The 24,721-nt window shown below is 36.2% G+C and overlaps 1 protein-coding gene across 1 annotated transcript in view; it reads left to right on the top strand.

Moving 5' to 3' along the window:
• CNTNAP2 (contactin associated protein 2) overlaps positions 1 to 24,721 on the top strand; it is a 1,019,478-nt gene that overhangs the window by 680,421 nt on the left and 314,336 nt on the right. Inside the window, exon 12 of the mRNA XM_038163912.1 lies at positions 7,925 to 8,044. Within this exon, the coding sequence (XP_038019840.1) occupies positions 7,925 to 8,044 (120 nt within the window). The remainder of the gene's footprint in view (positions 1 to 7,924; positions 8,045 to 24,721) is intronic.

Raw genomic sequence — 24,721 nt, 5'->3', positions numbered from 1 at the left:
GTTTGAGTAATTGAACTATCCTTTCCTAGAATGATGGAGTATTTATTTAATGGGATGTTGAGTGTAACAGAATTAAGGTCTTGGGCTTTAGGTTAACTTTGTATATGAACTATCATGAGTAAAATAGTTGTGGGGTGTGGAAAAGACTCTTCCTAATGTCATGTGATGACGTGAAAGGATGAAGCTTTGAGTTCTTAGAATTCATATTTTTGCCCTAGCTAGCTGTGAGAGTAAACCAAGGGCCCCTAAAATGATGGTAACCCAGAAAGAAACAAATCCCAGTTTCATTGGGAAGGTATTTAAAGATGCCAGGGATTGATTTTGCTTTATTTCTGGGACTGCAGTAGCTCAATTCAACTTCTGGCTGAGGAGGCAACATAGTTGTGGCTGAAAATAGTGCTTGATCTGAGTTTTACTACAACTGAAAAATCAGTAGCTTAAGCATGGGCCATGTCATGCCCATCTGCGATTTGGTGGACTTGTTCATGATACCTTCTAATTTTCTCCAATTCTCTTATATACAGTGTAACTTACCTATTGCCTAATGGCACTTATATGTGAAAATTGCAATTTTTGCTGAGTGGCTGTTCATGTATAGCAGCATTTCTTTAAGAACAGAGTAAACTAGTTTTCTTGCAGATGCAACACGAGCACACAAAATGTAAGTATTACACTCAGGGCTTTAGAGGTTTTAGTTTACTCAAATTTTCGGTTATGCATGAAGTCAGGAAAGGCAGGTTTTCTGTTTTCCACTGTCTTTAATAATGAGGTGATATTGCAATAACAAGGGCATGTCACATTTGAACACTTCCTTAGTCCTTGTTTTTTTACCTGGAAAGTAATTTGGTTGAAACTGCATGAACTGGAACTGCATCTAGAGTAGCTGTATTTCTTCAGGAAGAAATTTATGGAGTTCTCTTAATCATCACAGTAAATCCATTTCAGATGTCAAAATTAATCTTTTTATGTCCAGTTTGTGTACACACCATATTTAGGATGTGCATAAAGCTGTAGCTCATTGAGAAGTTAAGTTTCCTTCCTGCACATGAGCTTCCCTGCAGTTGCTGGCACATTCAGGTGTAGTTTCCAAGTGCTCATAGATTGGGCACAGAAATTCAGTATTGCAGCCAGCTGGGTGTGTTGGCCTATTCCTACTGCTCTGGCCTCTCCAGGTGAGCACACTGTGAGCAGCCACAGCTGCTTCCTGCACTGTGAGGGCCAGCAGTCTTGAAGCTCTTACAGCTTTGTCTTGCTAGAGCCATATATTTTGCTGAAAGTGCTGCTTCCTGTGCTTTTCCTCATCAAGGTAACCTAATTTTACAGTGCCATTCTATCTGCAAGTACCTGATATTTAGTGTGTGGCTTGTGGTGATCCACCTTCTGGTCATGCAGAAATTATTCTCTCTCTGAGTCCATCATAAATTTAATGTGAGGAACTACTGCTGGGGTTGCAAGACAATTTGTTTTTTCTATTTAGGATTTCATTTTGTATCACTGCCACCTTTTGTTTAAGGGAGGGTGTTATTTTAGCAAATATTTTCAAGATACTGTTTAATCAAGAAAGACTTTTTTAAAGGGGTCTTTGGCAGTATACCGAAACCAAACCAGGTGTTTCATTACCTTTTGGTTTTTTTACATTAAGATTATTGTGTAATAAGTAAAAATGTCAAGAAAAGGTCTTGGTTACTTTAGAACCTTCTCTGTGCAGGATCAGATTGTGTTAGGTATTTTTAATGTTTTGGAGCTCTTTTTCAGATAAGTGTGCATACACTTAGAATGATGAGTAGAAATGTATTCAAATAACTCAAAGAATTCTAGATACATGCACGATTTTATATCATAATTGTGATGTTTTCTTCCTTAGCTTTCATTTCCTTCTTCTGCCACTGTTTGACTAATGAGTTTTTTTGGATGCTGGTAGTGGGTGATTGTCCTTGGGTTTTGATTTGTGGTTAATTTTTGACTTCAGCTCTCATAGCTGAAGGGATTTTGAGCTTCTGTCAACTGGCAGGCTAAAAAGGTGGAGAGGGCAAAGCCAGGAATGTCCAGTGGAAGTTTCAAGCACATTTTCTTTTCCAATACCAAAGGAACAAGGGCACCCCTAATATTTGGGAACCTGGTAAATGCTACATCAGAAAACATTTCATCTCAAAGTTGTATCTGAAAGGGTTACTTCTCACAGTGTGAGATGTGAAAGTTGATACTTGTTTATACTTATTTTTATTTAACTTTAACAGCACATATACTTAAGTTAACTAAAACTGGAAAATTAATTTTTAAATTTATTTTACTTTTCCTGGTTTTAGACATTATAACATTGAGTTCCAAACTACAGAAGTTTTATATCCAGACTTGGAAAAACTGGCAGACATAAGGCTTGGTTCCAACCATTACAGACATTGTCCTACAGAACAACAAGAATATTGAAGCAGTGTGGCATCATGTTGGCTTTTTGTGGAGCTTTTTTTTCAAATACCTTCATAGCACAGCAACCCAGCAGCTGTGTGAATTCCTTCTGTCAGAATACAGAATATTTTTCTCTCACATATAACTTGCTCTGACTATGATGAAATACCTATTTCTTTTAACTTACCTTAACAGAATTGTAAGACATCATTTCTCCACCACATAGCATTGCAATGTGTAAAGGGTGACTATAGGTTTAATGTAGATGTGCACAGAGAGAAAATTCTGCTGACAGAGCAGGAACTTACAGTGTACATGTATTGATGTATAAAAATTTATTGTTTAACATTTTCCATTTTCCAGTTGTCTTCTGAATATATGCTATAATAAAGCAAAAACTCTTATTTTATCCTTTTAAAATAAATTTCAGGTATGACATTTCAGTGTGCAGCTATTTTAGGAGTAAGGTTGGAGTTTTTTATTCCTTCATTGTATGTTTGTGCTTTTTGGCCTCAAGAGTTGAAACCAGTTTGAGCTACATAAACCCAAACACCTCACAGTCTATTTAGCTTTCAGTATTTTTCCAAGAAGTTGAAAATGCTGGAGAGACATAGCTGGACTTTGTTGATCTGATGCATTACCTGTTTAGTCACTTTTGCGGTCATTTAATTCCATCCATTTTTCTGTACCTACACCTTTGCTATGTTCCTGTAAAGCTGAGATTTATTCCTATATTAGCAGATGTTTAAAGGAATGTATTCCCTGCAGCAACCATGTTCACTGACGGAAACAAAACATATTGCAACACATTCATTGAGCCACATAGTGCAGGCTGTCATGCCAGGTAATCTATTTATAATGAGCTTTGCACTTGTAAAAGGAGGCTGTTTGTCAGCCCTAAAATTAAAGCTGCCTTTTCCCAGAGTGATGGAAAAACTGTAGTTCACCAAGGTGCTAATGAAATTTTATGGGAACATCATATAGGGCCACAGAGTTTCTAAATCCTTTTTGTCATTCAACTATTCTGCTTTTTTGGAGATAGCAGCAGCTGTGCCACCTGTGCAGGATGACTGTCCCTTGATCTTTACACCAGTCAGAAAGTAAAACAGGAGTGAGAACATCTGCTTCCCTCAATCACTTAAGAGCCACTGAAATCTAAGGGTTGAGTCTTTCCAACTTTTGACTAACATTCTTGAGCTAGAAAAAACTGTTTTGTAAACTCTTTTTTGAACTATTTTCTTTTCCTCTAATGTTTAAAATAGAGGGTCCTGAAAACTCAGAAATGAGTGTTGACTTCCCCATCCATCACCACATCCCCTTTGGTGTCCAGAACCCATGAAGAAAGGCAGCAATGAAAATGCTCTTAAAGTCTGTGCAGCTACAAGGTTTGTTGTTAGTATATGTTTCACTCTAGGCTGTTGTCCCTTAGCCTAGTTACCTAACCAAGCTTTTCTGAGAAAATTTATTTTTCCACTCAAGCCATGTTCATTCAAATCCACTGTTGTGAATGTTAGCTTAGTTAATGGTGGACTTCAAAATGCATTCATAGCTGCATTTTTTAGCTAATTAAAATGGCTGGGTTTTCTGCCTAGACTAAGAAGCTTAGAGAGGCTTGATGATCCGCACAGAAAGATACAGTAATTTTTTTTAATGTTTATGGTTTTAAAACTTTTTATCTTCATGTTGGAACATAGAAAACCCTTTCAAATTTTATCATGAAATGGATTTGGTGGTCTCAGTTTGATCTGTATTATTCAGGAGATTAAATTTTAAAAAGTCTATTGCATTTTTTGGTGCTCTTCTCTTTCTAGCTGTGATTCTTTTTGTGCATACTTTTTTCCTCACTCTAAAAGCTTCTATCACTGTTTTGACCAGGTTTTCACCTCTTGCAGCTCATAGACAATTTTTGATGCAATGGGAAAGTATGTAAAGAGTGAAGAAGCTGTTTGTAGGGAGAGGCTTTTTCCCCCTATTCTTCTCAGAAAGAATATAAGTGACCTTTGAAAAACCCGAACAAACTGACAGCTGGATTTATCATGCTAGAAATAGCTTTTCCAGACATCAGGGTTCATGTGAGTTTTACATTCAGCTTGGAAGATTTTTAGGTTTACTACTATTCTGAATTCCCTTAAGACTACATATGTTGTGTATTTGGACCAGGTACCAAGAAAGCAAATATACATTTTTGGCATTTCACTTCTACTGGCTTGAAAAGAAAAAATCTGTTACCCTTGTATCCTCAGTTCTCCCACATTTTTGTTTGTTTATTTTTCTTTCCTATCTTCCAGATGGAATCAGCACTACAAAGCCCTTCCCTCTCTCCCTCTGCCTCCTCTGTATGTGGATATATGCAACAATTTCTCCTAATTTGCATATGAATGCTGTAAATTTTATATCCAAATCTTGCATTTTGCTTTCTTGTCTTTTCTTAGCTCAGTTTGGTCTTCTGCTTTTTTATTGTTACCTTTACCAGTTTTCTCATTTAAGCAGTTTTGATTCTGCCATGGTCACTTCCTGGTATTCTGTGTTCATTTTCTTCTCTGTTTTAGCGTGCTTGGGTGACTTCTAAAACAACATTCCTTAAATGTTCATCCTTTCATCTACTCTGGGTTTTCTTTGAGTTTCCTAATTTCTATTTTCACCTGTTATCTGTCTTACACACTACTGATCTTTCTGTGTAACATTTACAGAGGCAAGTAGTGGCTGATAAAATGATTCTGTGCTGTCTACCTTTCTATGTCATCATCCACTTTTACATCTTGGTATCATGTCTTACTTTCCTCTGCTTCAGAGTTGCCTTCTGCCTAATGCTTGCTGCTGTTGTTCTTCTCTTTATTCTTTTTTCTTTTCTTTTCTTTTAAAGTGGCTACCTTTAAAGTGGCCATCAAAAGTCAACAATAATATCTCTTTCCATCATCAATTGTCTTCATACACTGGAACATAACTGCTGTTTCCTACTGCACCTTTGATTACTGGTTATTTTTGTCAGTATGTTAAATTCACTTGTCCCTTCACTTTGTCCCTATGTGCCTGTGAAGTGACTTTTGTTACTACTCACTGCACCAGTGCCTACCTTTTCAGTTTTATTGATTCCCATTTTTAAGATCTTTCCGCATCTACATAAATGGCCTCAAGTTGTGCCAGAGGGCCTCAGAGTCACAGAATGGATTGTAAAGCATTGGAACATACTGCCAGGGAAGTGGTGAAGTCATCATCCCTGGAAGTCTTCAACAAAATCTATGGATTCAGCACTTTGAGGGCATGATTTAGTAGTGAACATGGTGGTGGTGACAGGTTGATGGTTGGACATGATGATCTTAAAGGTCTTTCCCAAACTTAATTTTAGGATTCTATACATATGCGTAATACCTCCCAGAAGACTATCCCACATTCATAACACTTTTCACAAGTAATTTGTTTGAAATATCCCATTCTTTTGCCTTCATTTGAAGAACAATCTTAATTTTTATTAGTTAGTGTTCAACATAATGTTGAAGTTTAACAAAGCTGACTTATTAAAAAGCAGCCTTTTCTGTGCTACAAAACTAATATCTACATACCACTTTCTACTTCTCCCATTCCAGAAGAACAGAAAGGTATTATATCTAAACCCCTACTTTTGTATAAAAAACATTTGACTTCCATATAACACTCTTTAATGTTGTTTTCTGAGTTGTAGCAGTATTTCTGTACGAAAATTGGCTTGCATTCTCAAAGGCAGCAAACTTGAATAAAAATGTCATATGGCCTTATATAAAGGTCTGGTTACTACAGAGACAAAGTTCCCCTGATTTTCTGAAGAAGTTTAGAAAATGAAAACACAAAACTTCATTAAGATCACAAACAACATTTCTTATCTTCTTGTCTTGACCTAAAATGCATCCATTAAAATTTGCCTGTTGGTATCACAACAATTATACATTGATGGAGTTTGTATTTCATTACATTTTTAGATAGTGTGTAGAAAGTGAGAGAAACATTTCTGAACCAAATAGGTTATGAATTCTGCATTAATTCTGCATGAAGTGCCTGAAAACAGACACAGAGTCTCCTTGATAATGGAAGAATACGTTAACCTTTGATTGTGGAGAAAGGGGAAATGGCTTGAAATGTTTTACAATTGAATTAAAGTGTCATCTACTTGTATGAAATTTACTTTATATCTTCTAATGAGCACATAAAACTTTCCAGGAAAGTCCTTCTCTTGTAGCATCACAAGGAAATTGTAGATAGATGACAGCCTTTAGCCTTGCATTTGTGCCACATCAACATTTGATTTTTTTTTTTTGACTCCACTTTCCTTCCCATGTCTTGATATCGGGATAGAGGCCTTTAAATGCGCATGTGTGATCAGTCACTCATCATCATCAGAGCCCAGCAAAACAGCTCGTCCTTATGGACATTTGAAATAAAGCCAGTCCTAGCAAAGAGATTGCTTGCAAGAATTGCCAACAAATTAGATGAATTTTTAGAGTGGATATGAAGTCTGGTTAAACAAACATTTCATTTCTTTTAGCAGCTGATTGATTGATTCCAAACAAAAAAAGCTGTGCCATCTGGTCCTTAAAAACAAAGCAGCATTACACATTCATTTTTAAACAATTGTATAGGAAAATATCTACGTAGTTCAGCAATTTTATGCATATATACACACACACAACAATTGCTAGAAATTATCAGTTTTACTTTTTCTTAACATAAAATTATTTATTCATATTTAATGCACATAATTTTGTAAAAATTCTACATTTGTAAGAAAATATGGAAATTACTAGAAAAGGTTCTATCTACAATGTTTCTTATTATGTCTGAGATATTCATCATACATATTGACAAACAATTTTATTACTTGAAATAGGAAGCAATATTCAAGGAAAAACTGATACAAACCTGTCTGCTATATCAATTAAACTTATTCCAGCAAATACTGTGACATTTCAGACCTTGCTGGGCCAGAGAATTAATTCTGTATGTATGTAATAGAGTAACTGCAGAGCTGTGTAGAGATAGGTATTGCAGGTAGGGAGAAATTTCACAATTTCGAAACTCATTGTTATTCCGAGTTGTAATAAAACATGAACAATTAAAAATGTACAGGGAGAAAACTCATAAGCTGTTTTTTTATCTCTTGAAAAAAAGCTTAAGGGTAAAAGTATGTTGTATCAATAGAAGTAATTAACAGAAACTTGAATAAGAATATAAACAAAGTTATGAACTATGTTATTAGAAGTGGTTTAAATGCACTCTTGAAAAAGTATTATTTTTCCTCTCTCCTCCCAAGCTGTTAGAATTGTCTTCCTATTTGGGCTTTTCCTCACTTTACAAAAGCAGAAATTATGTCTTTCAAGCTTTTAATCACTTCTATAATTTTGGAAAGATGCTTTGTTTTCTGTGAACTTCAATTATACTGTTTTAATGTCAGAGGTACGATTCTTTGTATATAAATAGGATCCATTAATTGTCCTAAGATTTTTTTTTCCCCAATTACAACTATTCTTATTGCTCTGTTTTATTTCAGCAATTTATGAACTCTCTTGTGAAGCATACAAACACTTGGGCAAAACTTCAAATTACTACTGGATAGATCCAGATGGCAGTGGGGCACTGGGACCTTTGAAAGTTTACTGCAATATGACAGGTAACTGCATTATATTTACTAATTAAATTGGTTGAAGGGGGGATTTGGTTTTTTGGGTCTTTTTAAATGTAGTCAGGAGAAAGAGGCTGTTCATATTTCATATTTCTTGTTAAAAGAAAAATAATCACTAAGAGCTTTTCATCAGGGATCATCAAATCTGCAGTCACTATTCAGGATAGACTGAGCAAGGCAGTAGTTACTCCATTTAATAAGCTTTCTGAATTGCACCTATTAGTCTTAATAGGTCTTCGTATCCTCAGTGTTGCATCATTAAAAAAAATTTAAAAGATACACACAGAAAAAGTTTATAGATATGGCCATTTACCAAAGCTGTTGTATATCAACCTAGTGGAGTTCACTAGCATCTGTTGTTCGTGGGGTGTTGCAGAAGGCAACTTACCACCACAGGCAGGGAATAGAAATTAATTACTGAAGAAGCAAAATGTTTAAGTTTTCTTTTTTCTTTATTGTCTGTTTTGTCTTTTAAACTAGGTATGTCCTTCTAACACCAGTTAAACTCTGGAGATAATATTTATATAACTACATTAATTTATTTTGATTTTGTTGCATCTATTGCTTTATGCTTTTAAGACTAGTTTTTTATTCTCAACAAAAGTATTTAATCTTAGTCATCTGTGTTGCCATGATGAGGCAGGAAAATATGATCATGAAAAAGAGGACAATTTTCTGCACTGAGAACATATTACTTATTTGTTCTGTTAATGCATAACAGTTATCTCAGGACTTTTTCTGATATGAAATATTGGATAGCTGATAAAACAAACATTTGCTCTGACTTTCCCCAAATGTCTGCCTAAAAAGTTAGAATTTCATTATGTTTGCATTGGAAATCTGGTGTATGCCTGAGTCCTCAGATTCCATCATCAGCAACATGAAGATGAAGGCACTGTCATAGGTTGAAACGCTCTCTCTGACTTTTAGAGATTGCAGGTGCTAAAGCTGCCACTAGTCTTCTGGAGGCAGAAACCTGGAGATATCTGGGGCTGTGGGATGGGTTTTATCCAACTGGAATGGGGGAGATAGGGAGGGATGCATGGCACACGCAGCAAACCCCAAAGCAGGTGCTTATGGGTAGACTGCATTTTGGAGAATAGAATACCACTGCTCCTCGTTGCCATTAATGTCTGTTTTTGTATAATAAATGCATACCTAGAAAGGAGCCTGATCTAAGATCTGGAAGTGCTGTCAATCCCATTTGCACTGGAGAGACAGGCCAGCCCATCTGTCCTGAGACACTGTTTCAGATCCTGAGACATGTAGAGCGTTTTAAATCATAACTAGCACCTTGAACAGCATCAGTAACTTATCAGGCAGGCACTGCAGAAAACAAGGCCAAGAATGCTGTCATTTAAGTGATTTCTGCTATTCAGAACTGCTGTGTTCAGTGCCAGCTATAGCTTTTGGTTACTCTTCAAGGGTAAATTTGTAAGTTAAAAATACACCACCCTAGTGGGCTTAGGCACAGAAAAGTACACTCATCCAGTGCTGCAGCATTGCTCATTCATGGTAAATATAAAAATACAACAGAAGGTTCTAGCAGCTTCTTCAACACTGGGGAAAATAAAAAGGAGAAGTAAAATTAATAATTTCATTTCATTAATGTTTCTCACCTACAAAACTATTTCAGAGTATATAAATGTGACCTTTTCCTAACCAGTGCAAGGAGATCATGAACATTAGGACACATGATTTAATTCACTTGCATATGAAGCATGCTGTGGAAAAATGCAGTTTTCTGTTTTAACTGGATCGCTCTCATCAGCAGCTCTTTGCTGCAAGAAAAAGGCAATTTGCACTAATATCCATACAAATGTTGCAGTTTTGAAAAAAAAACAAAAAACAAACAAAAAAAAACCAAAAAACCTAAAACAACTATTTCTTCATTACAATGCAAAGACTGCAAGAGATATGTGAAACTTGATGGAAAGTAATTTTAATCTGTGCTTCTAAAACTGACAGTTGTTCCCAGCAGAGTAAAGCTCATCAAAGTGTATACCGTGTTGTGCTTATACATTGCAGGTGTCACAGTTTTTGTTTTCTTTTGATTAGTGGTCATCTGAGGCACTAAGACTGGAGGGCCAAAAGCTACAATTTTAGCACAACACCCTAAATCTTTTTGTGAATCTATATAGGGTATTATCAGCAGCACATATACCTAGTGTAGGGAAGGAGATTACATGAGTACTTTGCTTCATCAGTAACACAGTTCTGTAGAACTCTGTAGCGATGATACATATCTTGTCATATAACAGAAAGCACTAAAGCATGCGAGAATCAGAGCAGCATTCTCAAAAAAATTTAGCATCCGGCTTCTGCAGGTATATGGTATTGCTAGAGCTATATTTGAAAAAAAACTTAAACTAGCTGAATTACAATTAAATATTTTTTGTGAATGTTACAATTTAGCTATACTGATTGGCATGTGGAGTATACTAAATGAGTAAAAATAATACGACAAGGTAGTGATGTTTTGTTTTGATAGAGATTCTTAACTATATTTTCCTCTCTAGTCTGAGAGTCAAATCTAAATATTCCTACTCTTCCACTATGTAAAACAAACATCTCTATATTAAATTACTACACAAGATACTAATGCACATTTTAAATTCATCTTCTTTCATTCAAGTGAAACTAGCAAGTAGAGAACAGCTTAATGACTAAAAACATGAAGTGCAACTTTCTAGTTCCATTCCTTGACAAAGCAAGTCCACAAAGTTGGCAAAGTGAATATCAATATTTGCAAAACAAGGAGGTTTAACAGCTATGTACTGCTTTCACAATTGCTCTGTTCATTTTACTCTATTACTATATTCTGAAGTATAGTTTTACTAGAGCAAAATGTTGGAAAATAAGCATTACTCTCTCTTGACTGTAAGCCTTCTGGGGCAAGGGCAATATCCTGAAAAGCCACTGAAATTGTTTGTTGTGAAATTATGTCTTTAGCCCTTTAATATATTGTATCACAAATATAGAGCCACAAAATTCATAATGTCATCATTTCATCAGCATTTCACCTACAGAGTCTACAGTCAGAAAGCATTAGCGTACCCAAACATGAAAAACAATATTACAAAGAAAGAAGAGAGAAAAAATTGTGGTGCAGAAGACAGATGTCTGGGCATATTTCTGGGCATAATCCATATCCAAATTTAGTGTGTCTTAATTTAGTAAACTGTTGAGTGTCATGACAAGGCCCCCCCTTCACAGATGTTGCTGTGGTAACTAAAAATTTTTCTGGTTTCTAAGATGTGCTGGTGATTCAATAGTGCAAAGTCAGAAACATGTAATTGCATGTGCTCCCCACAGCAGTTCATGGTCTCTACAAATAGCTCTATTTTCAAAGAAATCCCCAAGTTTCTCCTTCCAATTCTCTTGTCCTTGTCTTCTCCAAATAAAGGTTGTACTCAGAGTTGTATTCTGACAGTGAAGAAGAGCCAAGCACTTATATTTTATGTCCTCGTAGTGGAATGAAGATGTTTGAGATATCACATTCAAGCTATCTATTTCTGATGCAATAAAATAGCTTTTCAAAATCTAGGGTATTGCTGTTCACATTATACAGTTCTCCAAACAGTTGTCTGCATGAACTATGTAAATTTTAGGAAGCTTTTTTTTTCTTTGCCTTTCTTTTTTCTTTTTTTGAAAAACAGTCTTGGAAATGTTTAGAGGTAGAAAGTTGGAATTTTTCAAATTAGGCACTTATGGAAAAAGTATTCCTTGATGCTGTGTTGTGGCACAATGTTTAACCACTAGACTGCTTTTAAGTTTAGCCTCTTTTGTGGCTAAGGTCAACAAGGAACTCTTCCAAAACTCTGTCATCTTACCCTCTTTCAGAGGCAGGTCCACAAGGCAAAGTTATACTTGTATTCAAACTGGTTTTTTTTCCAAAGCTGGAGGGTTGCTCTCTCAGTATCCAGCTTGACCTTTCCTGTTTTTTCCTTAATTGTCATTAGAGCAGCAGCTGTAGTGGAAAGAATTGATTTTTTTAAGGTATTTTTTAGAATATCTTAATAGCCTAAATTTTTTTGTGCGAAGTTTGAGTATATTGCAGCTTCATTCCATGCTCTGTATAATATTGCCGAATCTCTAGGCCTGCTTCCTTTTCCTCTGACAGATTTAGTTTTGGTCCCATTGAAAACAACACACAAAATAAATTGATTGCTCCCCACTTTTAATATTTCTCTTTTTCTCTGCTTGGTACAAGGAGGATGGGGAGAGAAAGTGTCAGATGAGTAAGATTATTAAGATCTTACTTTATGTGTTTGTCCTGCAAGAATTTTTAAAGTGAGGAATAAGTAGAGGAACAATGCAGAGGGACCATAAGGGCCAAGTTATTTATCCTAATGGCTGTAAGGGATGTCAGCAGGAGGGGCAGATCAGCACTCCTGTAGTTGCTTGAGGCTTTAAGCTGAGGAGAGGAAAATCATAGCCTGCTGTTTCTAGTGGTTCATCACTTAGACTACTGATGCAAAGTAGAACAGAAAGGTTTCATAATGTATTTTACCAGAAGACATGTCAGTTAATTCTTTCTATTGGTCCTGAAGTCTTTATGCCTCCATGATGCAGCTTTTATCTCATTTCAGGATCCAAATAGCTGCAAGCATAATGGCTCCATTTGAGTGGTACTTAGCCTATCTCCTTTCTAGTACAATTCATTTGCCTCAAGCTGCTCATCTTCAAACAGTTTGAGAAATCATTATGAGTATTCATAGCCTGCCTCATTAAGGTCAAATGTATGAGGTGACTTCTCTACCCACTCTCCTCCTTCCCTTCTCTCTCTTCATTTTTATTTTAACAGAAGTGGCACATAATTACTAGAATGACTTTGTGAGCAGACATTAAACAACCACAACTGTTGTGTCCTGTGACTTTTCTCTCTTCTCTCTGTAAATAGTGGGTCAATGGAGTGTGTTCTATACTATGAAATATATAGAAACATATGGCATGAATATAAATGTGCCATCACTACATCCTAAAGAAAAGTGCCCTAGAAGCAGCAAAGGTTTGATTCTATTGCTCATATCCATATAATCAGGTCTCTCATATGAGAATTCTTACCTGAGAACTGCATTACTGAACTTCCAAGGTACCAGAACTTTTATTCATGCATATATATATATATATATATATATATATATATACACACAAAATGTTGAGCAATTTAATTCAATAAAGTAAAGATTTAGGGAAGAAGTTAATATTTTTATTAGTTAACTAGAATAGAACTAATTTATACATATTTAAAAGGAATAAAAAAAATTTTGTCATTGGGCAATGCTAAGTTGTTTAATGACGATTAGATTATAGAAACCTTACCTAGTGTAATCTCATTGCAGAAAGCTTTCTATAACAATATTTCAGTCACTTGCCTAAAATAGAGGAAGAAAAATGGCTTCATTGTCTCAATTCTTACATATGAAATGAAGATTTTATTTCTAACAGCATCTCATACACTTTTCTTTCCATTGTAGAGGGGTTTTGGGAGGCTTTTTTAATAGACTGTCAGTCATTTTTGCAAGTTAAAATTACATTTGAGAGGTAAAAAGAGGAAGAAATATTTGTAATGAATTGGGGATGTTGTTGCAGGGTATCCAAGCTTGTTTCCTTGCATATGAAACAAGAGCAGAAACAAACATAGCAAAAAAAAAAAAAAAAACACAAAAGGGGAAAAGCATGAACATATTTAGGACACTGTTTTTTGTTGTTTTGACTTAGCAAGCTAGACTCTCTGTTAAAAAAGGAAAAGAGAAAAAGTAGTGAGAAAGAAGAAAATAATCATTGAAGCATCAGGGCATGAGGGCATCATGTCTAGAGCAGCAACTCTGATGGCAGACCATACTCCTCAGGTGAGTTCATCTTCCAAGCATCAGAGTAAAATAATAGACCCATGACAAACCTGGAAACAGAGCAGATTATGTTTACATCTTTGCCTGCCAAGTTGGCTGAAGCACCCTGCATCTCAGTTTTAGTTCATTGATTATATTTTTCATCTGCTCTTATTTACAAGGCATGTCCTTTTTATTCTAGGTTTCATGGGTACATATTTTCATTTTTAATCAGCTTTTCTTGTTGTTATTTTTAATTCATGTCAAGTTTGGCTTTCATGCTTGTTGTGGTACTTTAATGTATCTCAGCAAATTTGGCTAGTGTATTTTTCCCCCTTGCTCTGGAACACAGTACTGACTTGCTACAAATGTGATCATGGCTGTTTTTCCATCTGGATACAACTTTTCACTCAGCCTCAATCAGTTGACAGACTTTAATTATTAGCCTTTACCTGGACTCATCTTGATTAGATACAGCTTGCTATCTGGGGTCCTTGTGAAATAAATCAGGATGTTTTTCTGTTTGGTTTGTTGGGTGTGCCTCAAGTTATCACTAAAAAGTGATTTTGTTAGGCACCTTTGTGCTTGGTAGTTATTTGGCTGGTTAAAGACACTATCTAGATGGCAAGGAATGAGTGAGAGCAGTCTGTTGCTGTGTTCTGTGACAGCACATCAAGTTTGTCATATTGTCAGGCTTTTGAGGATGGAAGAGTAAAGGACTGCAGCCTGGTATTTAGGGCCGTGGGATTGTGAGGGTTGTTTTTATTTATCTTTTATAATGCTCACAACTTAAACATACACTGCCGTAGAAACAGCCTTCACACAGAGATGAAGATTCTAATAATTTCAGGGCTCTTCATAATATAAAATCATAGAATTTTGTGGGGGGGAGGAAAGGTTGGGAACCAATACCTGGTGACTTCATTAAGCAAAAATGTGTAATAATGAAAATGTGATATCATGACTTTAGGGTTTGAATAAATCGTGTTAAAGTCACATGACCCTAAATAATATTGGAATATCTCTAGATATTTTTTGCAGTCACCCCTGCATGTGTAGAAAGTGAAAAGCTACCCCAGTTTGCAACTGCAGAGAAAATATCTAAACCATAAAACAAAACATATCATGTGAAGTCTGCCTTCAGGACAAAGTTCTTGACTTGCTCTGTTTCAGAAGAGAACAAGCTTTGTCATTGAACTCAAGGTAGCTTCTTAAGTCACCAAGTAATAGAAATATTTCTGGCTGTCAGACTATATTCCTGTAATTCTTCCTCTTTTTTTTCTGCCCCACTTCAAACTCTGAAGCATCATATAAGAATATACATGAATAAAAGTATGTCATGTTATGTCAAAATCTTAATGCATTTCAGATGCTCATAGTTGGAGCAAACATTCATATATCAGGCATAAGATGACTAAATGTGTAATTACCTCAAAGCATGAGAACAAATTGGCTTTTGAGAGTGACACAGCAGACTTAGTTGAAAATAAAGCAGAGTTTTTTGTTTTGCTGAGTTATTTGGTCTAGGAGAAGCAAAAAATCCTCACATCACCTGCAATCAGAAAATATTCTTCATTTGTTGGAAACCAAGCTCTCAGAAATTAGAATACAGCAATCATTTTTTAGAATTCTGGGCATTGCAGGAACTCACAAGACTATATTTCAATAAATATGTCCATAACTGGGGAGCAGAAAAAAGGGATGGTTGGAAATAAAATGATGAGCAGTACCATCTACCTCAAACTGTTACTGTGAATGTTAGAAGCAAATATTTTGCTCTGGATTCACTCCCACACACTTGTTCCCTACTGGGGATGTAAGGAACTTGGCACAAGCTGCTTCAGGCCAGTGATATGCTTCAGTTATCCCCAGAAAATTGTTCCTGTAGAGAATATTATTGAAAGGCCAAACAAAGCTCATGTTTTCTGTAGAACTTTTATTATTGCTTTTGGTCAGAAAATTAAGGTCAAGTTAAGGCTAGACAGTTAAATTACCCCTGAAATAGTGGGAGCTGGTGGTGGTGTTTTGCAAACTTTATTTTATTGTGATGATAATATTTTCTCAGAGTTTTTCTGTTGTTTAGGGGGGAGGGGTACAGATGATGTGAAGTGTGTGTTTTTGCCTACTCCCTATATTACTGGGAAAGCTGCTCTGTGCTTCTGTGGGCTTTTAGCTGTACTGCCTCAAAGCCTGGAAGATGTGAGTCACTAAGTTCTTGTGGGACTTGTATACAGAACTGCTTTCCCATATGTGCTTCTCCCTTACTGCTTCCTTGTCCTTAATCAACAGTGAAAAGAATATCTTCTCATCAAATCCTATCCAGGGCTGCTTTTTATTGACTGCTATTGATGCATCAGGTTTCAGTTTTTATATTTTTCAGATTCTGTACTGCTTTAGTGTGTAGTTCTGAGCTTATAAGAGAGTATAAACAATGGTGAACTGAGGAGAGAAAAACAAGAAGGATGGGACTTCCTAAGCTAAAGTCATAACTGGACAATTAACTCCAATATGCTAATGGACCAAAACTTATAAAAGTGATGAGACCAGTCATCCATTTTTGTGATCATTTTGGGTTCATCTTGGGTGTAGCCCTGGCTGGGCTCCTGTGCTGCCTAAGGTGTATCCATTGAGGCCTTTTAATAAATACCTACTTTAGTCTTTAAATGCCTCTAGCCTGTGTTCTAGGTCAGCCTTCACAAGGTATCACTACTACTGTCTTGTCTTGTTGACCGTGGGACTAGGAAGAACACCATTTACCTGTTCAGAATGTTGTTACTATTGATAATTTGTCTGAAACTGGAACATTGCAGCTAAATGTTCAAAGAGCAGATTAGTTTAAAGGAAATATCTAAAGTCCTGTTCAGACCACAAATGGTATATTAAGTTCACTTATTTCTGAAACAGATAGGCAAGTGATGAAAAAATTACAGGCAATTTCTAGGAGTGGAAAGAGATTCATTCTACTCCAGAATTTCCAACCAACATTCAGGGTGCAGTGCTGCCACCCTGATGTGTAATTTTCTAAATAAATTTTCCTAGAAAGGTAGGTAAATTGTGTTGTCACTATTGCTGTTAAAAATTCTCATGCTTTCTTTTATGCTCTGAAAGACAAGTTATAGAAAGAAATTACTTGGGCAATGAATAAGCTGCAGAAGATATCCCTTTTGATCTGTACTTACACGTCTAGGGAATGTACTGCTGATGCAGTTTCCCCAGGCAGGAAGGAGATTACAGAATGATTCTCCCATGTCTCCCTCCCAGGACTTCCTAATAAGTGAATTAATATAGATTATGTAAGAATGTGAGTGTACAGCATTATGAAGTTTTTCTGTGAAGATTATCTTTGAATGCTTCAAGAAGACTCCAAGATTAAAATTAGTCTTACTGCCTTTCTACAGTAGAGAACAAATGCACTGTAATTATAATGTGAACCTAGAGACAATATTTTTTATCAATTTCAAGGATGGGCGCTCAGTACACTTTTTAGGGCAGCACCAGAAATATGCTGTAAACTCCCCTCCACCACTTCCATGGTGGGAAAAAGACTGAAAGGGAATAGCAATGAGGGCAAAAATTACTTAAATCTGATATCATCTGGAAACTGGCCTTTTTCTTTTCTTTTTTCTAGCTTCAAGGTTACAGAAAGTAATGCTTCCTCTGAAAATGTGGTAGTCAATTGGAAAATGTTGTGAAGACACCAGTTAGATCCATTAAAACCAGTGAGGAATTTTCCTGGAAGAGCCAGACTTGGCTGCAACCTACTGAGATTATTCCTTGCTCCACAGCACCAGAAAGTTAAGAATGGTTGAGATAAACAGGATTCAACTCAAGAACAAACTAATGCTAGAATTCCATATGGTTTAGTGAGAAGAGTCCAACCAACACAACTATAAGATGAGCTGTGAAACTTTGTACAGCAAGTAGGGAACATCTACAGCCAGAGAACTTGCAGAGAAAATTTTTAATTTGGAATGGAAAGATGCAGTTGCAAACCAGGTCTCTTGTTCAGAAAGTCTTAACTGATAGGTCTAAGGATCTCATTCCACTTGTGTACTGAAAGCCAAGTGTTTCGTGTTTCAATGTTGGGGGTCTGGGTTCATTTTTATTATTTTCAGAGTTCACATCATTAAGAGAATTAACATGATTTTTATACTTCCTTCTCTGGAAGTATCTCTTTTTTCCATTTGTTAAGCCCAAGTTTTCTTTCCTTCAGGAGGCCTGGAAATACTGGCTTTATCTAGTATGTTTCAGGAATGCTTCCCTGAGTGAGAGCTATTGAGGTAATAATCTTCAATTATCCTAGATGAGATTCATTAGACTAACTCTGCACACACTGAAACATTCAATAGTAAGCAAGTTAGGAAAACTGACGAGAAGAAATTATTACCTTCCTAATATTATTTTTGTGGGTTTTGCCAAAGCAGTGCCCTAAGCCTTGAGATTATATTTCTCCAAAGAGAATAGTTTTTTATCTTCGTGTTGGGACGCACTTGTGCATCACAAATGGAAATCACAGTAGATTTTCTTTCAGACCAGCATTTGCTGACTACAGTGGGATTAAGCTTGTCAGTAGTGATAAAAAAAAATTAAATACGTTTAATTTCATGTCAGTAGTAGCAGGAAAAAATACTGTCACAAAATAATTTGAAATGGCAATGTTGTAAATAATTGTGTTGGATACCTAGGACCATCACTACTTGATTGGATTCCCTTTTTCTTAGCAATAGCTTGGTGGACAGAGATTGATGTTCTCACAGAGACATGGATATCCTGTAGAAGCTGACTTAGCTCTCCAAAGCCTGAGTGTGTATTATTTGTGGGTGTAGATTGGACATGTTTCTGTCAGAAGCATTTTTCTACTTAGAGATGCATTATTGCTAATTTTGTTCTGGTAACTACCTCAGCACTAAGCTGAAATGGTCAATCTTACTCGTGTTGTATGGTGAGCATCTTATGAACAATCAGCTGAGCCAATTGGATGCTCACCAAAAGGTGTACTGAGACTATTCAGGTGACTGACATCTCTGCTAGGCAGAGTAGAAACAACTGAGCAGACTCATAAGTATTTCTGGTCAAGAGTTATTAGCAAAAGGACTTACTTATGAACTTGCTTGTGAACTGGCATGAACATTCATGGCTTGTCTATCTCATTGCATAAACCAAATTACTTAGAAATTACAGATATATGGGAAATGAAAACAAACAAACAAAAAAAAAGTCACTAACCTACTTAATTAATGTAATATTCAGAGGGACTGTCTGACATTTCTGGAGTCGTTACCACTGTGTCCTGGAGCTGTGAGTGGCTGTTTCATTTCTGCCTGACACTGTTGCAGATTTTTGCTCTGACAGATTAATAAAAAAAAAAAAAAGTGTTACTTAACACCCAGCTGTATTGCAAACCTATAATTTCAAATGCTTTGCAGGGCTTTGTGGCATCTGCAGTGGAAAAGAAGCACTGCAGATGCCAGAGACCAGCAAACCACATTTTTCATTGCATCAGAGATAGAAGAATCAAATTAGAGTAGCTGCTGTTTCAGCCTTCTTCCTAGGTAGAAGTTGCTATTCAATCTTACAGGTTTTTATATTAAGTGAAGTGCCAAACCTAGACAATTTTTGAAGATTAAATTTTAATATTTTCAAATCACATAATGTTTTTTGAAAGTGTAGCTAGAACAAAGATAATTTCTCTTGAAATTACTTCTGTTCCTCCCCGTCCTTTTGTTTCCAGGTTTGGGAGATGTCTTCTATTAAGTCAGTTGCTAACACTTGCTTAAAATGTATTTTAAACTAATATTTTAATACCAACATCAATATTGTTTCTCTTCCTATTCCCTTTTCAATAATGTTTTTTTGCTTTATATGGTCTCTAAGCTATTTCTTCAGATTCATGAATGACACTGCGTGTGGAGCAATTGTCAGTATTATCTGTGAGCTTTTGAGCAAATAATAAAAGTAAACCTAAATCCTGGCCCAGACCTGTGGATGTCTTGAGGTAGTCAGTTCCCTCAAACAGTCTATTATTTTGTCTCTGTAAAAAAATCCAGGGTTTATTTAATGTTTTATTTCTTTTAGGTAGGTATGTTTTTTAGGTTTCAGTCTTTTTGTTTGCTTGTTCATTTTTTTAAAAGGTAATAGAAGGATCTTTATATTTCATTTATTTGCAACATATTCATATGGCAGAGTGACTATCTGCCAAGTGACTGCAATAAAAGAGTTTTTGAAGAAAACGGCACTGTTCATCCCTTTTCTATATAGTGCAAAGATTTTTCCATTATTAGGAAATTCTTAAAAGCTTTATTTTAATCCTTTGCTTTTGTTGAATTTAGTGTTCACTGAATTTCAGCATTGACATTTTAATGCCAGATATTTTCATAGATGGCTTTGCTTATGAGATAAAATCTTTTTCCATGGGCTAAAAAAATGCTACAAATGAAAGCTGGTTTTATATCTAAAAACTGAGATTAGTTTTGGTTCTTGAATTAATGATGGCAGCCTTTTACTTTGTGAAAAATTTCCTGAGCAATCCAGTCTGAATGTTTAGTAAAATTTGACTCACTAAGTGGGTACTCAGTAGATTACATTTTAGTGAAATTTCAGCTCTACTGAAATGTTTGAGTTTCAACATCAGCTACTTTGAACCAGTTTTTTGGGTACTAGAAATTAGGAGACCCCACTGTAAGCAAATGTCCTAGTGCTGGGTAAGGAACAGCGTCTGAATCCCACATGCTCTACTCTGCGCACAGCTCATGCAGAGGAAACCAAAAGCATTGCTTTCACCTCTGACATCCCTACACCCAAAGCAATGTACAGGTACAGATCCCCATGCTCACATTGTCTGAATGCCCAGATTACTTTAAAGGGATGCCCAGCCGCTGCTTGCAGTGCAAGGCCAGCAAGGGAGGGACAGGTACTGGGGCAGGAAGACTTGTACTGCTCATGTGCTCTCCTTTAGATACTGGTTGCTGCCCACTTTGCAGACCACTATCCCTCCTCAGGAAGCTGTAGGGAGCAGTGAGGTCACCCCTCACCCTCTTCCTCTCCAAACTAGACAAGCCCAGTGCCCTCAGTGACTCCTCAGAGAACATTCCTGCCAGCCCCTTCCCTAGCTTTGGTGTCTTCCTATAAACACATTCAAGTATCATAATTCTCTTTTTAAATTATGGAGCCCACAACCTCACACAGTACTTAGGGAGAGACCACATTGGTGCTAAATAAAGCAGGATAATCACTTGTTTTGACTGGCTGGTTTGATGCACTCCAGGATGGGGTTTGCCCTCCTGGCTGCAAAGGCACACACTGCTGGCTCCTGTTGAGCCTCCTGTCAACCAGCCTCTCCAGACCCTTCCCTACTGCCACTCCTCTCCCAGCCTAGACTTGCATCTGTTGTTGCTGCACCCCAGGTGGAAAACACAACATTTGCTTTTGTCAAATTTCATGCTGTGGATGATTACACAGTACTCTAATTTATCCAGATCCCTGTATAAGGCCTCTTGTCCCCCCTCCTGAAAGAGTCAACAACACCTCCCAGTTTAGAATCCTCCACAGACTTGCTCACCATGCATTCAACTAATGCATTCAGATCACTGATACAAACATTGAACAAACTGGCTCTAGAATTCCACCCCAAGGAACACTACTGATCACTGGTCACCAGCCAGATTTAGCCCCACTACCCTTTGAGCCCCACCTTTTGGCCAGTTCTTCACCCAGTGGACCATGAGGGGGTTAGGGTATTTTCCTCCCCTTTCTTACTGTTTCCTCTCTCAATCAGTGCAGAAGTCTCTTTTAGGGAAGTGGAATGAAACCTTTGACTCTTTGAATTCATTGGAGAAATTTTATGTCTACTTTTGTTTCCTTACGCACCAAAATTTTGTGTGTGTGTGCATTTTTAATTGTTTTCATAATATGGAAGGAATAAATATGCATAGTCAGTTATGCAAGTTTTCAGACCTGCATTTGCAAGGAGATTGATTTCTGCAGCTTCTCAGAGTGTAACAAAGTCAATAGTCTTCATAAATCCCAGAATTTTTTTCAAGTATTTCATCTTCTGTAGTGAGTAATATTTAGAAGTTAAGCAATGAACATTATCTGCCATAGTGTACACTTAATATACATATATACATATGTATCTCTCATGGGCAAGAGAAACTTCACAGACTTTTTGAATGTCACAATTTTAATTTGATCTATGGATAGTTCTTGGAGAACCCTATGGAATTCAGAGGGCTGCCTTAATATTCAAGGGGGTATAATTTGTTTGTCTTCTTCAAGGAAATAAACTTCCTGTTTGTTGAATGTGGGGAAACCTAATAAAATAAATAGCAAATTGGTTAATTAGAGAAGGCACTTGAAGACCCCTAAGTAATTGAGTGCTGAATTGTTTCCATCACCATTGAAAATTTCACTTCAGAAGTACTTATTTTATTCCAGACATCACCTTTTTATACTATGATGGAGAAATCATTTAAAATTCTAAATAAAATGTAGTCAAGTATCTTAGTAGCCAGGAAAGTTGCATGAGGTGCAGGTGTACTTACCAAGAGAAAAGATTATGCATATGTAAAGAAGAGTGGTTGACAGAGGCCAAAGGGTAGGTCCAGGCCAAGCAAGCTGGAGTACATGGATAAGCTGTAGTCAACTTTTGCAGGAATCAGCTTGACCATATGTGGAATTTGTCTGATCCATGTGTAGTATTCTCCATAACCTCTAAATATCAGGCTGGTGAATGCCAAGAGATGTTTCCTTGCAAATTTCTCATTGCTCTAGAAAATGTTTTGCTGTTGTAATGGTTGGTTTCTGAATATATTTGGTACCTCAGTAGGAATAGAGACAGTTTAATACCTCTTTTTCCAGATAATGATACAACAAAACACTTAGCTATTCAGTTCTGCTGAAGTTGAACTACAAAGTTCAATTATGCACAGTCGTGAATTTTTCAGCATCTGAGAATTATTAATTTAAAATATATAATTTCTGCATAATGAGATGTGTTAAATTTATTAATAGGTGGTGTTATATTTCTCAGTGGTTTCGAAGTATATGGGATAGTATTTGCAATCCTTTGATGAAGAAAAAGTAATCTCAGATCTAGTAAAAAAGCAACTTCATTTTCACATATGCCACCTTCTTCTCCAAATTCTGTGGTGTTTTCCGTATGCTGTGATTTCTATATTGAGTCATAAAAAGGCTATTCAGAAACACTAGGTTTATAGAAATAGACACATTCCTTCATTTCTTCTTATGATAGAAAGAACTTTCTGAAAGCAAGAATCTGCTGGATATCTGCTAGCAGGAAGCCAGCGAGGCAGCTGGTGCAGCATTGGGCTTTCTTAGAGTGTTGTTTTTACACAGCACAGTCTTTGAGCTATATGACACTTAGGGTGCAACTTTTACAGATGCGTAAAGGATACTTGGAGTAGGAGACTGCAAGGATAGTTGGCGTTTCTGAAAATGTTAATTTGTATTTTCTTAAAAGAAACATTTGTATAAAATCACTCTGTTTCTTCAGGTGGAAAAAATGTCCCCTGCAATGGTGTTTTAATGGTAGTCCTGAGATGAGAGGGAAAGAGAAGGCATCCTTTGTCCACAAAGAAGTGAAAAACTTAACGTTCAAGAATTTCCAGAAGTTAAAAGTTTCTTATTGATCTAGCATGATTTTAATTCCCCATTCTTATAGTACTTTTACTTCTTCAATTAGAAGAATTATACTTGTGAACTTTACTACTTGTAAGTGGAAATGGGATATTTGTCTTTTCTAAGGACCAAGCTGTGTCTTTTACTGTAAACTAGCATAGAAATTTATGTTTTTTCTCTTCTACTGTCAAATTTATATTGAGACAAACTGAGATAACATTCAGAATAGGAAAATCTTTTAACCATAATTTATTAAATTTGCTGACTTTACTATGAAGTCTGATTGACTTTTTCTTCTCCCCTAATGTCACTCTGTGCCACATATCAAACCACAGGCATGCTAAAAATTTTCATAGAATGTCTTAAAATAATGCATGGCATGGTAATTTAGTATAGAATTCAAGTCATGCTTCATTTGAGAGATTACAAATAAAGACATTGAAGACATCAAAATTCTTCTGTCAGTCACAACATAACTTCATTCTGCTGTCCATCTTGTCCATTCAATATCAATGTTTTTTGGATTACCTAAAGAAGTTTTAGCACAGCTGTCAAAAAATACAGGAGTCATGATTTTGCACTAATATATGTATAATAGTAGTTTTTGTTATTTGATTAGGCAATGCTTAGGTTTGTGTAGTAATTAAAATGGGATTCCTAAATTTAAATGTGGCCAATATGATTCAGAATAATGATGAAATAATTGCAAACTACCAAGAACATGCACTAAAACTTGAAAGTGTAAGTTCTCCCATCTGGAGGCCCCTTTTGAAAGAGAAATAAAAAGTTTTTTAGGAGGTTGCCTAACATTCAGTTTATTGATGCAATAATTAGAAAGGGTGCTTCAGCACACTATATTCCTTTTCCTGTCTCTCTACGGAGTGGGGTAAGCAAGATGTGAGAGAGGAGAGTGGAGTATGTTCTTGAGAGAACTAAGTTGGATCAATGAAGAGTATGGTGAGGATTCAAGCACTTAGCTGATGGTGGAATGAAAGGTAATGAGAGTTTTTAGTGGTAGCACTTGAGACCTGCCTTAGTTTCTTTCTGTCTCTCCATGAAAATAAAAATCATCTAGAACAGCTCAAGAAATGGTTTCTTATGGTCTTAGCTAACATAGTGAAAGCTTTGAAGAACCCTTTTCTTCAGGATATCCTTTGAAATATATTTTTTGAAACTGTGTTACTTTTTTTCAGTG

Source organism: Motacilla alba, chromosome 2 (genome assembly GCF_015832195.1).
Source record: "Motacilla alba alba isolate MOTALB_02 chromosome 2, Motacilla_alba_V1.0_pri, whole genome shotgun sequence".
Classification (NCBI taxonomy): Eukaryota; Metazoa; Chordata; class Aves; order Passeriformes; family Motacillidae; genus Motacilla; species Motacilla alba.
Note: the sequence above shows the minus strand (reverse complement) of the source record. Positions and strands in the feature narration are given on the sequence as shown.